General features: G+C 30.1%; 1 protein-coding gene across 2 annotated transcripts in view; it reads left to right on the forward strand.

The window, feature by feature from the left end:
- The window catches only part of Pez (protein tyrosine phosphatase non-receptor pez), a 53,578-nt gene that overhangs the window by 27,711 nt on the left and 9,607 nt on the right, over positions 1-16,260 (forward strand). For both annotated transcript variants that reach the window (XM_075371976.1, XM_075371977.1), the window contains exons 13-18: positions 3,137-3,296; positions 7,604-7,774; positions 12,460-12,610; positions 13,709-13,966; positions 14,461-14,642; positions 15,557-15,681. In XM_075371976.1, the coding sequence (XP_075228091.1) occupies positions 3,137-3,296; positions 7,604-7,774; positions 12,460-12,610; positions 13,709-13,966; positions 14,461-14,642; positions 15,557-15,681 (1,047 nt within the window). The remainder of the gene's footprint in view (positions 1-3,136; positions 3,297-7,603; positions 7,775-12,459; positions 12,611-13,708; positions 13,967-14,460; positions 14,643-15,556; positions 15,682-16,260) is intronic.

The following is a 16,260-nucleotide window of genomic DNA, read 5'->3' on the forward strand; positions in this document are numbered from 1 at the left end:
AAATAATTACTTTCAATCTGGATAAGTGTGAACAAGAGAGAAGAAATGTGTACGCTGCTTCATGTTAAATTAAAAGAACATTATTACTTTAATTATACCACATTGTGTCCTTGTTTACAACTTGAAGCAGCACGTGCATTCCTTCTCTTTCGTTCACACTCATCCAGACTGAAGCTAATTAGTTCAAATAATGGCAACCACTACTTGTGTCCATATTTTTTACAGGCATTCGTGTGTTATCATGTACAGAAAAAATCAAACTTCAATTTAGTATATATTTTTTTTGAAAAAACAGAGTGTAAATAATTAACAGTAACATAACTCTTTAATCCTGACAACTTGGAGTTTAACTGGCAACTTGGAGGTTGCGGCTGACTGAGAGCTGGCAACCATTTTTTTTACATTCTTCACATCATTTTCTTTCAAATGACGTATTTAATTCACTTAGAAAAAAATATAGTTGCAATTCGTTAATTTTTTCTAACCTGGCAGTAACATATTAAATTATCATTAATCATTCATTTAAATAGAGTTTCATTAAAAAAACAGATGTTTCATTAAGAAAACAGAAATAAGCTGCCGGATCTTAGACTGTAAACTGATATAATGTGCTATTAACTAATGGAAAAAATTATTTTAGATCTTAATCAGTCTTAGTTTACAGTAGATGTATAGAATAATTATTCTTCAAAGGCAAAATTGTTTAAAAAAAACTGTTTGAATTATTTTAATTTTTCATCAAAGTTTTCTTACCATTTTATTGAATATTTCTTTTTACTTTATGAGCTGTAATAAAATATATCACTGTAATACAATTACTGTTTTTCATTAAAATTAAAAAAAAATCTGTGTTTAAAGCAGTAATTCTATCAGAGTTTCTGTAATCTTTCTGTAAACAAAAAACTATATAAAATAATTACAATAAAAGTAATTTAAAAAAAGCAATTAATCACATAAATCATTGGAACGAATGAAGTAAGGATCAATATGCATTGATCTAGTCTTCTTCGAAAAGTAGATAAAGCTTTCCGGTAAGTGGTTGTGAGTCAGTAGCAATTAATAATATTAAAAAAATAACCAATATTGTATAAATCAGAAAAAATTTCTGTTGAAAAAACACTTTTTACTCGTACCAGATCTAATTTCTATGTTGTTATATACACAGTATGTCTGAAAAGTTCCCGAACTAAATTAAATAAAAATATAGATTAAAGAACGATAAACATTTACTCACATCAGCCCTCAACATTGAACCCTCTCTAGTTATATACTTGTTTCAGCACCAGTAGAGCCCATCAAACACTCTGGAGAAATCATTTTGTGGGATCGCCTTCAACTGCATGGTGCAAGCCCTTTGGATGGCTGGAATGTCGTCAAAAAAGCAGCTTTTCATCTTCAACAGGAAGAAACTTAACGCTTCATTTGCGGATTATACATGAAGCATCGGTTTCATCCTCAGTTAAATAGTTTGTAAAAAATTTGGGTTGCTATCGGCAGTTTCAGTGCCGAAGATCGGAAGTCTTGAGTGCAAGAAAGATGCACCTGTTTTTGTTCTTCGGTCAAGAAGTGTGGAACGAAGTGAGAGCACATCTTTCGATGGTTCATTTTTTCTGTTAGAATTGTACATTCTAACCATGCAATTGTACGCATCTTTACCGATGTTTAGCTCTTCTGCCATGACCCAAAGGGTAAGATGAGGTTGTTTGAGGAGAAGCGTGCACACTTTCACAACATTTTTCATCATGAACAGCTGTTGATGGCCTCCTGCTTCATTCGTCATCAACGAACTCTGTACTGTCTTTAAACCACTTCCACCACGTGTATGTTGTAGTACGAGATGCGTGCGGCTTCATCACCGAATGCTTGCTGTATCATAGAATAAGTTTCAACAAAAAAATTTTGAAGTCGAACACAAAATTTTATCGGGCTTCTCTGTTCCATGTCATGAGCTCGCACAAGGTCACATGAACATAACATATGCAACCAAATGTAACTCGAGACTGGAGTGATGAAATTTTGTACACACACTGGTCAGACATTGTACTGCATAGTTCCTTGGTTGTGCAAGAGATGGCGCTACTTTTATCGACTTCAGAAATTTAGTTCGGGAACTTTTCAGACCTACAGTGTATGTTATGTAAAATAATAAAAATTAAATTATTTTACTATATGACAATAAACTAACTTTGTTTATAAGTTAATGTAGATTGTTATAAATTTATTTAGGTTGTAAATAAAATATAAACCTTAATTTTTATAATGATTATTATATTTATTTGCAGTCTAATTGATTTAGTAGTCAATTTAAGTTTTTATTGAATTAAGTTGATTCTTAGCAAGAATTTAACATTTTTCGTTATCATAAAAAAATAATAAATCTGTAATTGGATATATATGTATACCTGCATTATAAATAAATTATTTTTGAGAATTTATTTTTAACTTGACATGTAATCTTCAGAAATTAGTACTCTGGAAGTTATAGCCATAACAAAGACTGGTCAGATAATGCAAAGAGATTGTTAATGTAACCTTCTGAAACAGTGCATTATATGTTCTGCCTCTAATGAGTAGGGAGATCATGTCTTAATAAAGTTTTATTTAATAGCTACATTTTTTTTCAAATTGCTATTTTATTCTCTTTTATTATGGTGGTGATAGGTTGAAAAATCTCCCCATGCCACGAATTGAACTCTGAACCAGATGAGTGAGAATCGTAACATGTTAATCCTGTAACATCAACCATGTATCATCAACCAGCCTGCCATTACAAATGATATAAAGGTTTCTTCCAGTGAAAGATCTCTTGATAACATTAATTAATTCCTGCCTTACATCTATCCCTTATAAAATATCATTAACAGCTTTTAAAATTTGAGTTTATATTTAAAAATAATGTGTACCTTAAAAACTGTTTTCTTTGATTTGATTACCAAGTTTTTTTTTAGAAATAATTGAGCAATTAAAATACATTGAAAGTAATTGATTTTTAATATCGTATAATTGCATGATAAGAGTGTAATAATTGAAATTGGAGGTATATCTCAACATTCAATTTAAGAAGAGATTCATTTTATATCTGTTACATTACTTGTTACAATAACATTTTTTTGTATTAAATTTTTTTTTTAATTAGCACACCAGAATTAGACGGTCATGTCTTGCAAGGTGTACAACTTTTACATCTTTATAAGCCACCACCACCGTATCCAATAAATAGACCTAGCAGTAACAGTACACCTGATTTGGCCAGTCAGACTTTGAATCAGCCTACACGTACATTTATTAGTGGACAGGTACTGTAATTGTGCATATTTTATACTTGGAATTCTGAGTACTGATGACTTTAAAATTAATTTTAGAATTTGTGTACAATTATATCTGATGCTTTTTGTAATCAGTCATTGTTGGTTGATGAGCACTGTGCTCACTCAGCCTTTTTTTATTCTATAAAAGTAATACAACCACATTTTTAAAAAAATATGTCACAGTATCTTTTATATTAGTTCTATTATATGTGTGTCATAATTTTTTCTTTTGTGAAAGTTACTTGCCATTGTTGGCAAGTAATCATAAACTTTATTATTTTTCCAGAAAAATAGTTTTGTGTGATATTGAAGTAAATCTAAAAATACAAAATTTTGTGGTGCGATTGGATTTTGTTGTTTAATATCACTTAATAAAATATTCATGGTCTTATCCATGTAAATAGTTTTATTTTGCATTCTCTGTTATTTCTATTTGGAATTTGTGGCACTCCAGAAAGAAGGTCACTAATGTAAGCAACACAACTTAATTAATATTATTTAGTATTGATATGATCTGATTGTGTATCATAGTATTACTATGATGTTCCATTTAAACCATAGGAGAAGTAATCCTGATGTGCTGCCCAACTTATGCATAAAGGCACCTTGACTGTATACCTTTTTTCTGGCTTGCAGAACTCCCATCAAGTATTTTCAAAAAAACTTCTGTCAGCTGAGGACTGGACATAATTCATCTTACTTTGTAATAACAATATCTATGAAATCTATTCAAAAAGTTCCTAAGCTTTAAATAGTACCAACTTGATCTTGTAGTATTTGCCTGGTAAACCTGCATGTGCTATACTGGTAGTGATATATACTGGTACTAATCTACCATTTGTTGGATCATTGTACTGGTAATTGTTTATTCATTAAGTTACAGCAGTTTTTTCATCTAATAATAGAATTGTTTTGTGATGTATGAGAATGCTGATGAATTTGAGCAGCAAATCAGTATTAAGTCTTCCTTACAACTTTGGGAAATGCTTGCAAAAACTCATGACGTGATAATTTAAGTTATGGTGACAAATGGCCATACACATTGTTGTGAATGGTTTAAATTATTTAAATCTGGATGTCAGTAAATAGACAATAACCTACATTTAGGGCCCTCAACATTGTGCTACAATCTTCATGTTGTATGTATTAGTGATATTGTTTATTCTAATAATCTTTTGACAGTTTGGGAAATGGCAGAAAAGTCCAAAATAGAATCTTGACTTAGTGTCAAACAATAAAGTCATGACATAGCATCCAACATTAAAATTTTGACGTAGGATCATATCACATGACTTTTATCCAATCAGGATTTAGCAGATCTTTCCAAATTGAAAGAACAGCAATTTTAGATAATTGAAAATATTAAAGAAAATCAGCAGACAGACCTGAAAGAAGACTTCCTTAACTTTTTCCAGCAGTGATACTGGCTTCGGAATTGGTATACATCCTCAGTACTTCACTCTGAAGAAATAAAACATGATCTTTTTTCATAAGATTGACCATTGACTTACATTCCTGACTGAATTGGTTGGTCAATTTAGGAGTACCGTTTCTCTCTTTCTTTTAAATTCTATGTAATTCTTGATTTTGGCAACAGATAGATTTGCTGATTTTAACACTTGCATATTCATAATTTCTACCAAGGACTTCTTACTTAGGGGTATATGATTTAATTTTTTTGTCCACACATTTCATTGGGCAAGACCCATATTGTTAGCTTTCAAGGTTTTCTTTTAAATGCTTTCAATTTCACTTTCAGTTCATAATTTTCACAAAATTGATTTAATCTTTGCCCATTTTGGGAAAAACCATTAAACTTTTATCATTATAAAAAAAAGGACAAAGAAAAAAGTGGCTGTCAGAAAAATTGTGCCCCCTACTTCTAAAATGTGTGTAATCTAAATTTTGTGTACTAAAATATGAGGGTAAATCAAATATAAACAGGAATTTATTTTTAAAAAAGATTTATTGAAAAATAAAAGGAAATATAATTTATTTTTCTACATAGTTTCCTGCTGTAGAAATACATTTTTCCCAGCAAGAAGGAAGGTTTTTTATCGCAGCATCGTAGAATGAAGTTGGTTGTGTCAGGAGCCAGTTGTGCACAAATTCTTCCATGCCCTTGTCATCTTCAAATCGTTGCCATCCTAGAGCTTCTTTAAGCAGTTCAAACAAATGAAAATCACAGGGCGAATCACAGGGTCCAGGCTGTAGGAGGGTGATCAAGTTGAATCCAGTGCATTTTTTCTAGTTTAGAGACTGTTAGAGCTGCAGTATGGGACCTAACGTCATGGAGGAGGATGGCCTCTCAAATCGGTTGGTCTCATCTTTTGCAGCAATATGCAGCCCTCACCTCGTTCAACAGCTTGCAGTAGGAAGCAGCATTGCTTGTGCATCACTTTGCAAAAAATCAGTGAGCAAAATGCCTTGCCGGTTGAAAGAACCTTGCCAGCTGACAGTCAAGTCTTGGCATTCACTGGGGCTGCCTCCCCTTTCCACCACCACTCCATTACTGCCTTGTTTCGACTGGGGAGTGTAGTGGTGGACCCACGTTTCATCGCAGGTGATGATCCGACTCAAAAATGCATCACCTTCTTTCGCAGACCTTGCTGTAAGCCTCTGACAGACTTCCAAACATCTCACTGATCTGCAGTCAAAAGGCGATTTTTTATACTTTTACCTGTCATTCATCTTCAAGAATGTCTCAAACCACGCGAATGTAAAGGACGGCGATCGCATTCCTGATTTTCCACTCATTCTCGTCCTTCCTTCAGCTCTTTATGCCAAGCAAACACATAACTCCTTGACAATGTTTGGTCCCCAAACTGTGCAGTCAATCTTGGGAAATGTTCATTGCTCCTTCACAAGCAACAAATTTTATTATGTGTTGCGCGTGAAGGGGTGCACCTGTTGCTCTGGCATCATGAGCATTACTGACAAATTGGTTGGGAGTGTGGAATGGCTGGCTCTCCCTACACTTAATGACCCCCATCCAAGCATACTAGAAACTCGGGCCCAGTTCTATCAACCGTAGATGCTCAGGAACAAAAATCCCATTTATGTTTGATTTACCCTCATATTATGTTTTTTACATATTATATCATATGATTAAAGATAACTTATGATGATCAGAGATTAAATTAGACAGAATGACATTAGTTAGTGTCTAATACATTTATTTGAACTTAGCAACAGAATTTAGTACAGCTTAATGGACTCTGAATTCTAACAGATTAAATTCTAACCATGGTAGATGTGTTTTTAAAATCTTTACCAACATATTTATTTTCATTTGGATAAAGGATTACATACAAATTATTGAGGACAAATGAAATTAGAGATCAATTTGCAAAAAAAGGGTTATGGAAACATGATTGTGAGTTATATCTAGGAATTGTTTAAGGTGTAGGTTTACTAAAGGAGTGAGCGAGTTTGGTTGCAAATTAAAAAAAAGATGGTTGAGATTTACATCTAAACAAAATCTATATTTTATTTAAACAGAACTACATTGAATCCATGATGATAATATTAAATCTAAACTGTTGTTAGCTTATTGTACTTATGAACAGTATAATATTGTTATGAACCTGTTCAAAATAGAAATAAAAAAAGTTATAAAGGCCAGCTTTCATATAAATTAGCTTTAAAATTATAATTAAGAGTAAGTGATAACTTGTGTTTTTATCATAAAAAATAACTTTTAAAAAAACATTTCTGACAAACTTTAAAATTGCTTCTATCAATATAAAAAGTTACTTTGCTGGTTCATGGTTAAAAAAGAAATATATATATTTATATATATAATAACAAGACATATTTTACTTAAAAATATTATCTTTATTAATCTCTTGGGTTAACCAACTGACTGTACAAACTTATAGATTAAATACACTACGTTTCACTTAGAATTGTCACCTGAGGAAAGGAAGCTTAGAGAATTCTAAGTGAAATATAGTGTATTTAATTTATAAATTTGTATAGTTCATTGGTTAACCCAAGAAATTAATAAAGTAAAATATGTCTTGTTGTTACAATTAATTTTATCCAATCAAGAGGAAAATATACTTAAATAAATTATGTTTAATTTAATATTCATTCATATTTACACACACACGCATGCTAAAAGTTTACCAAGCACAGATTTTCTTTTTTTATAATTTATTACTGTTAATGGCTATGATGGCAATGTTGAGGAAATAAACAGCAAAAGATCAGTATTAGTTGTAGTGCACCTGTTTTACCCTTTTTTTATCTAATGTAATTGTTTTAACAATATTTCATTTTTTTCCTACCAGGTCAGTGGATCTAGCCCAGATCTTGTTTCTTCACGGAGTATAGGGCACGCTGTGGGCCAGTTAGGCCAGCCCCAACCTCAACACTACTCTCATTTACTACCCAATCCTGATGCACATCGTACTTATACTAATTTAGCTAACCTGACATTAATAGATTCACATCCTATTCAAGTAATTAACAAATTATTTTTATTTAATATTAATTTTCAGTTATAAAGGATCTGTTTCATAATGTGTAAAAAAGAAATATTTTAAGGTTTATACATTTGGGGTTGGAATTAATGGAAAATATTTTATTACCTTAAAAACAAAGTTGTCAAATTGAATTTCTTTTTAGAAAGTTGGAGATTTCTTTATAGATGTGGTGCTATAGTACTGCAATATCGTGGACTACTTAAATGTTTTGTATGCGAATAAAAAATGAGTATTATCTTGCAATTGTAAATGATTTTGTTCAGATCATAATGAAATTTATCAGAATTACTATTTCTATTGAAATATTAATGCATGGTAGAATTTACTTAATGTTAGATGAATTGAATATTAATCCATTATTGTATTATTAATAGTTATTTCAAAATATATTTTTGCAACTAACACCTATTAATATTTAAATAAATTCATATGTGATTTAGAAATTAGTAGAGATTTAGTTGAAAGTTGGGTCAAATAATTTTTTCTATAAGAGGAAATAAACCAACCCTGATTATATTCACTAGAGTTACAGTTTATAAAATATAATTTCTTTATAAGAAATATAAAATGTTTAAAAGAGAAAGAAAGACTTAAAGAGAGATTTAAAATGTAGATGAATGAGATTGAAGGAATTAAATGGAAAGAGTAAAAGCAGATGAGTGATGAGAATAGTGAATAAGAATAGAATAATTCAGAAGAGGAAAGTTTACCAGTTGGGACATATGAAAGCAGAAGAGTCGATTAAAACTACTAAAAGATCACTTGTAGTTGCAAAGAAGAGAAGCTAGAAAAAAGTAAAGATTAATGATAAAAATTACTGAGTGCTATCTCAAAAGTGTGCCTGGAAATAAAGGAAAAAGGAAGACAGGTTTGATGTAAGACATCTGCCTCAAATTAGATAACCATATGATTATAATAATGTTAAAACTGAAGTAGTCGCATATAAAACAATGTAGAAATCCTGTCGGCATGACGTTAACCCTATTAGTGGCGTGTACGATCTGGAATTGAAAATTACTTTTTTAGGTTTATGCATCTTTATTAAAAAAAATCACAGAAAACTTTATTTTCATCTTATACAGTTTAATTAAAAATAAAATTCTAAATTTGTATATAATATACTTAATTATATATATATATAAAACTTTTTGAAAATTCAAATGATTCATCAACATATTGACTGCTGTGCTAATTAAATTCATAAAACAACAACTTAACCACCAAACACAGAAACAAAAACCTAAAAAAACCAATAATAGTTGACTTTCACAGGATCTCCCGCATTATCAGTCTGTACATAATTCTGCAATTACATCAACCAAAAAAAAAACTAATAAGCCCAATCGAAACCTCAGTCTGAAACCAATACTACCAACTGTGTTAGTCTTACTGATTGTAAAAGTAATTTAGATATTTTGGAAATTTTTAATAACAATAAAAAAAATGAATATACTTGCAAAATATTTCAACAGATATAAATAAATGTAAAATAATAAAAATATTAAATATTTTTATTTATTTATAAATTTAAACAGTGATGAACCAACAGATCATATTTGAAGATGATGTTTTAATTAAAGACATTGTGTATTGTAGCAGTTGGGAACAATGTTTACAAACGTAGATGTGTGATGTTTTAAATTTACATCATTCCAATCATGGTAGTAGTTGTATTTGTTGTTACAAATTTTGTAGTTGTTTGAGTTTTATGTTTTCTAAATTTTTAAGTTTTTATTTCTTTTTTGGTATTTGTTGATGTAATTATAGAATTATGTACCATGATGCTAGATCCCGTGAAAATCGACTATTGGTATTAGTTTTTTTAAGGCTTTTTATTACTGTGTTTGGTGGTTAAGTTGTTTTTTGAATAACATTTAACATAATATATGTTGTTGGTAATTTTTCTTCAATTTACAAAACAAAACCAGCATTCTACGAGGGTTATTTTTTTTTCAAGGTCCAATCGGTCATGAAATAAAAACCCGTGCAAAAATCAGATGAACCTTTGTGCATATGTGTTGCACAGCATCTCTAGTATGGCCTTCAATCATGCCGCGTCACTTCATTTAGTTCTGAACACGCAGCTAGCACGTAAACATGTCTACAACAATAGCATCTCCCGCCAAGTGTGAAGTGCGTGCGGTAATTAGATTTCTTTAGGCTGAGGGGTGTAATGCAACTGAAATTCATCGATGAATAAGTAATGTGTACAGTGAAACTTCAATGAGTGAAAGCAAAGTCCGACAGTGGTGCAGGAACTTTAAAGCAGGACGTACAGATGTTCATGATGCAGGCGGTTAGGGATGGAAGCGAGTGTCAACCGATGATCTCGTTGAGCAAGTGGATGAGGCAATTCGAGAAAATCATCGGTTCACAATTTCTGTATTGAGTGATTCGTTTCCTGAAATTTCAAGGTCAGCTATCTACACCATTGTGAGTGAGAGACTTCAGTACCGCAAACTGTGTGCGAGATGGGTTCCCAAGATGCTGTCCGACCATCACAAAACAATGAGAATGGACACCTTCCTAACGTTTCTCCAGCGCTACCACAATGAAGGAGAAGAATTTTTTGAACAAAATTGTCACAGGGGACGAGACATGGGTCCATTTCAAAACTGAAGAAACAAAAGAACAATCCAAACAGTGGATGCATTCTCATTCCCCCAGTAAACCAAAGAAGTTCAAGAGAACCTTCTCCAACAGAAAGTGTATGGCTACTATGTTCTGACCACAGAACACACTAAAATTGGAGTTCTCTTGGAAGAATGGAGTTCTCTTGGTAGAATTCATGGAACGTGGCATGACCATCACTGCAGCCTCGTACTGTGTGACTCTTCAATGTCTACGAAGGGCAATTCAAAATAAGCGGAGAGGAATGTTGTCATCAGGCATTGTCTTTCTCCATGACAATGCTCGGCCGCACACTGCAACTGTAACAAAGAAGCTCCTGCGGCGTTTTCATTGGGAAGTGTTTGTTCACCCATCATACAGCCCGAACTTGGCTCCATCTGATTTTCACCTCTTTGCTCACATGAAACGTTGGCTAGGAGGACAACATTTTGGCACAGACATCGAGCTGCAGACCAGTGCAGAAAGATGGCTGAAAACATAGGCGGCTCTGTTCTATGACGAGGGTATTGGAAAGTGGGTACAACGCTACGACAATTGTCTAAATCATTATGGCGACTGTGTAGAGAAATAGCATAACTATGTAAGTACTTGTTACAAATAAAAAATTTTTTTTTTCACTGTGGTTTTAATTTCATGACCGATCAGACCTTAAATAAAAATAACCCTCGTATATGGTTTTCACTTAATTAGAATCCTTACATAATAATTTTTACGTAGATAATTTTTTGCTTATCAACTGAATTGTTTTCTTTTTAAGATAACATAAGAATTTATAAAACTTTAAATTTACTCCTTAGAGCACACTAAAATTAACTCTAAAATATTGTAAGTGAATAACAAGACTGGAAGTATAAACAGAAACATAAAATGCCGATTTCTCAGAAACTTCTAAGACTTGGGAAGATTTTTTTTTTAATAAGATTTTCAGATTTTTATGAATTAAAAGTATGTAGTACCATGTAGAAGAAATAAGCTCTGGCTTTAAAAATAAAATAAATTTATTTTAAATTTAAATGTTTTGAATTACAAACCAAATTGTTCAGAAAATCATTTTTAACAAACTTAAATTCAAAACATTTTCAATAAACTTGCTAGTGCTCCTGTATTCACACTTTCATTAGCTAATGTTATTACTAGGGAATTTTTTTTCAGTTAGGCAAACACATATTTAAAATGTGATCAAAAAATGTTATTTGAATTATCAACTAAATTTTAATTGTATTTCTTAATTTCTAAATTATAATAGTATTATTATAGTATATTGTTATAATTTCTTTCTTTTTATATTTTTAGAAATGTTTAAACTTCTTAATTTATGGCTTGTTTTTACATAAGCGCGAATATCAAGGTTATTATCAATGCAAATAGATTTGTATCACAGTTTAAAATTGCATCTTATTTGACCAATATATAACATGGTGCAGTCAAATTTTAATTTATATGTAACAGGGGCATTCTGTTGTTTCTTGTTCTGAAGACTAAGATATATCCAGAGTTTTTAATTGGTGAGCAATTTGCTCTGAGTTCTTGTTTGTGTTATATATATATATATATTTTTTTTTATAATTATTTTTGTGTTGGATTATGTCATTGAGTTGATATATCCATTCATATTAATGTATATTGTAATTTTGTGTATTTTTTAAAATTATTTGTGATTGTGAAGTCAAAGAATCACAATATTTTGTGTAAAAAAACTACAGTATTACCAGCTAATACAATGTGAAATACCTGCACCAATTTTTGAAAGTGTTTTGAAGTATTTTTTTATTTTACAATTTGATTTGCTTTATCATTACCAAAGTTTAAGTATCAATAAACACTATTGGCAGCTATCATGAACAATAACGTAGCAAAAAAATTAAATGCATTGTTAAATCATATCATCCAACTAATATTTTAATTGCAACATTTGCTACTGTTAGAATTAAGACGAAATCTAGTTTAATAAAAACATTATTTATCCTACAGAATAATAATTTTAGATGGAAAATGTTATATTAAAATTTTACTTCATTATTTTTTGGCAGCATTTGGATGATATAAGAAGTAATTTTGATGAGAGGAATATAATGTACTATGTGGGACAAGGAGGTGCATTACTTCATCAGACTGCAACTGGTCAGCCAGTTACATTTAGTTCAACTGGTACTAGTCCTTTTTCACCTACTTCATCACAAGGTAAGATCTTTTATATTTTTTAAATGTTTATAACTTTTGTTTAATTTTTTTCTTTATGGAGTATACATCAACAACCCAATTTTTCAGTAGAATAAAACCAAGACTTGTATTTTATTTTGTTCTGAATTACTTTCTTCCTTATTTTTCTCTCCACTGCCAAAGTGATAACATTTTGTCAAATTTTCTTTAAAACTACCAAGTGTAATATAGAGTGTACGCTAGGTTACATCATACTAAGCTATAGAAAGTGACTAGATTTTAACCATAACCAATTTCCATAAAGTTTATCTTTAAAATTATTTAAAATGGTATAAATTAGGTCTTATTATATTAAAAATTTATTTTATAGTTAATGAAGAAGTTGTAATTTCTTGAAATAGAAGACCAATACTTAATAATTTTCTCTTTACCACATTATATACTTATTCCATAGTTTTGTAAAGAAAATCTAATAGATATATATTAAAATTTGAAATGTTGACTAGTTAGATTAAAATTTTTTATCTCAATTTAGAATCAAGTATTGCAAGCCATTTAAAATATATTTTTTATTGATTTAACTCCTAAGATAGTCATTTTATTTGTATTTCCTGTATAGTTTATTTCATTGATTAACTACATGCTGATTTTTAAAAATAATAATAATATATGTATTATATAATTTCATACATTATTTGTAATATATAATATTTACTTACCACTAAGATAGAATGTAGTAAGTAATAAACGCATCTCATAATAGTGCTATCACTGTTTTATAATATCATTTCAAATATTCTTACTGTTAACAACAAAGAATAAGAAGACTGAAAATGTTGTAAATAGCAAAATCACTTTTGTGAAATGAATATCATCATTTATACATAGATGGAACATTTTATTAGATAGGTCCCATCTAATAATATAATAAAAGAGAACTCAGTATTTTACAGAAATTTTTTGATCCTTAGAACATCATGATTTATTAGCCACCTTTATTTTTTATAATTATTGTAAATTAGAACTTGCATTATTAATAATGATATAAAATAGAAAAATATTACGTTTGAATTATTTGAAGCATGCATTTATAAACATCTGGTTATTGTTTTATTTTAGGTGGTGTTAGTGAACCAATATATGAAAATGTTCCATTGCCGTGGGTCGGACCAGATGGTACTGAAGGACGTAGTCGTGCTTCAAGTATCCAGTCAGCTCCGGAAATGAGTCGCAGTACACCAACACCAACTGTAACATCTGCTGCTTCTTCTACTGCCATTACTCCTGTTAAACCACCTAGTCCTGCCACCATTCAACAAAATGATCATAATCTAATGAGTATTATTACCACATCTCCTGAAACTACTATCTCTGGTGGTCAGTTTAAATTATGTCTTCCAATCAGTTTTTATAATATTGAGCAAATAAATTTAATTTTTTCATTTATGACTAAAGAAGAGAATTTACTGAGTACAAACATTAAATTGAAATCTGGCAGTTATATCCGTACTGTCAATATAAAGGTGATTGATCACAGAATATTTAGACTACTTATAAGTACTGTAAAATAGGCATTAATACCTGGTATATGACAACAAATTTTCAAACCCCCTTTGTCAACGACCATTTGATTAGAATTTTTTTTTTTTTTATTAATTTTTCAAATGTCCAGTGGAGTGATTTTATACTATTGATAAAAAAGCTTTTTGTGGTAGATTAATAAAAGAACCTCACTGGTCCACTGATAACATTATACAGATGGCAGCAAAAGTGTGTGGTTACTACAGAAAGTTGTTAATTTCTTTTCTTTCTTGTTTCTTATATTTGTTTATGGATTTTTTTTAATAGATTCCCATTTTAATTTATTACAGATTCATCTATAAGGAGTAGTGAAGGAACAGTTGTAAATAATACTGGTTCATTAGGAAAACAAGGAAAGGGGCGAAGGAAATGGGGTGGTCTTTTAGGTGGCAGTAAACCTAAAATGATGCACAGTAGACCCGATGAAGGTCCTCGTCTTCCTTTACCTCCAACTATTTCTAAGGAAACAATGGTTTGTATTTATTCTTGTGTGGAGTATGTTACTTTACATATTATTTGATCCTTTAGTAGAAATGAAAGAAATATTTCTAAGCATTTATAAAAAAGAAGAACATTAATAATTTTTGTTTTATTTCTAATGCTGAATGAATAACTCAATGAGGGATTGTTGATGTTTGTAATTCTGTGAATTTAATAATGTATTTGTAGGAGTTGATGAAGAAAGAGTTCATTTAACAGAAATCTGAAATGGTAGAAAAGTTGTATTTTTAACTCATTTGGTACAATCAGTATAGAAAGAAAAAAGGCAATAAAATGTCTATAAAAAAGGACATTCTTTTTGAATAAATTTAATAAAGGGGGTTTTTGTTTATGTGTGTTAATCATTTTTGAGGATAACAGGTTCCCAAAATTGCATATTCAGATCATAAACTTAATCGTGCACTAAAATAAATTAATGACTTGGTAAATTTTATGTACTTAACCCAATCATCACATATTAAGACGTTTAGCATGTCATGAAAGCAGCAGCATCCCAAGGCGAGATGGTCTGTTTTTCCTTTATATAGTAGCTTGAATTGCTGATAGAGTTCAGCAATTACTTGATATCGATAGATTACATTTCATTTTAGTTATTTTTCGTATGTACAATAGTTTTGTCTAACAAATTTCCATTTTATAACATATTCTTTGTAACCTTACAAAAATGATATATAGTAAGTTAAAATTGGATCATTATAAATAATTTTATTAAAAAAATCTATGAGTACATTGTATTAGGAAATTGTTAATTTTCTGTTTGTATGTTTAATAAATAAAAAGTAGAATTACTTATTTAAATAAAAGCAAATTTACAATTAATTATTAAATTATCATAATAAAACTACTAATAATATTAATTTTGTATATGTTTGTATTAAATTTTAGTGCCAGTTATTAGAAAGGAAGCTTGTAGATAGTCAACTGTTTTTTGAATTTGAAAAAATTCCTAAACAAAAATCAAATGCTGATTTTGGTACAGGTCTTCTGCCTGATAATGCTAGTCGAAATAGGTAAGATTTTTTTATTTTTTCTGTACATTAATTTTCCATTTAATACGTTTACATTTTAAATTAAAGATCATAAAATAGAAAAAAGGTTTCAGTAAATATGAAAAAGTATGTATTTCAATGATATTGATGATAAATGTAGTTGCTTTTATTATTGTACTGTAGTCATATGTTGTTAATATCATTTGTATATGCAAATACAAAAGGAAGAAGGCAATGTACAAGTATTATAAAAATGTGTCTGCACTGAGAGACTTATGCATGCACTCATATTACCTAGATTGTGCTGGTGAGTCAACCAGATCAAAAAACATGGTAACGTGTCTCGTACAGTGAAGAAAACTTACTCTAAATTTAGTGCAGTAGGTTCCTTGTTTATCTTATTTTGTATCTGTGCCATATAATAAGGTTACAGGTAGCTGAAACATTCATTCTTATTAGTATTCTTTCTGTTTACACTGTCATATATTCTCTTGATACAAATTATTTTATAAGATTAATACTATTTTTTTTTTCTTAATTCTCATCACCATTTAGTAAATAAATAAAATTGCTACCATAATGATTTACAACTGGTGACAA

This window comes from Lycorma delicatula, chromosome 7 (assembly GCF_047948215.1).
Source record: "Lycorma delicatula isolate Av1 chromosome 7, ASM4794821v1, whole genome shotgun sequence".
NCBI classification, from domain to species: domain Eukaryota; kingdom Metazoa; phylum Arthropoda; class Insecta; order Hemiptera; family Fulgoridae; genus Lycorma; species Lycorma delicatula.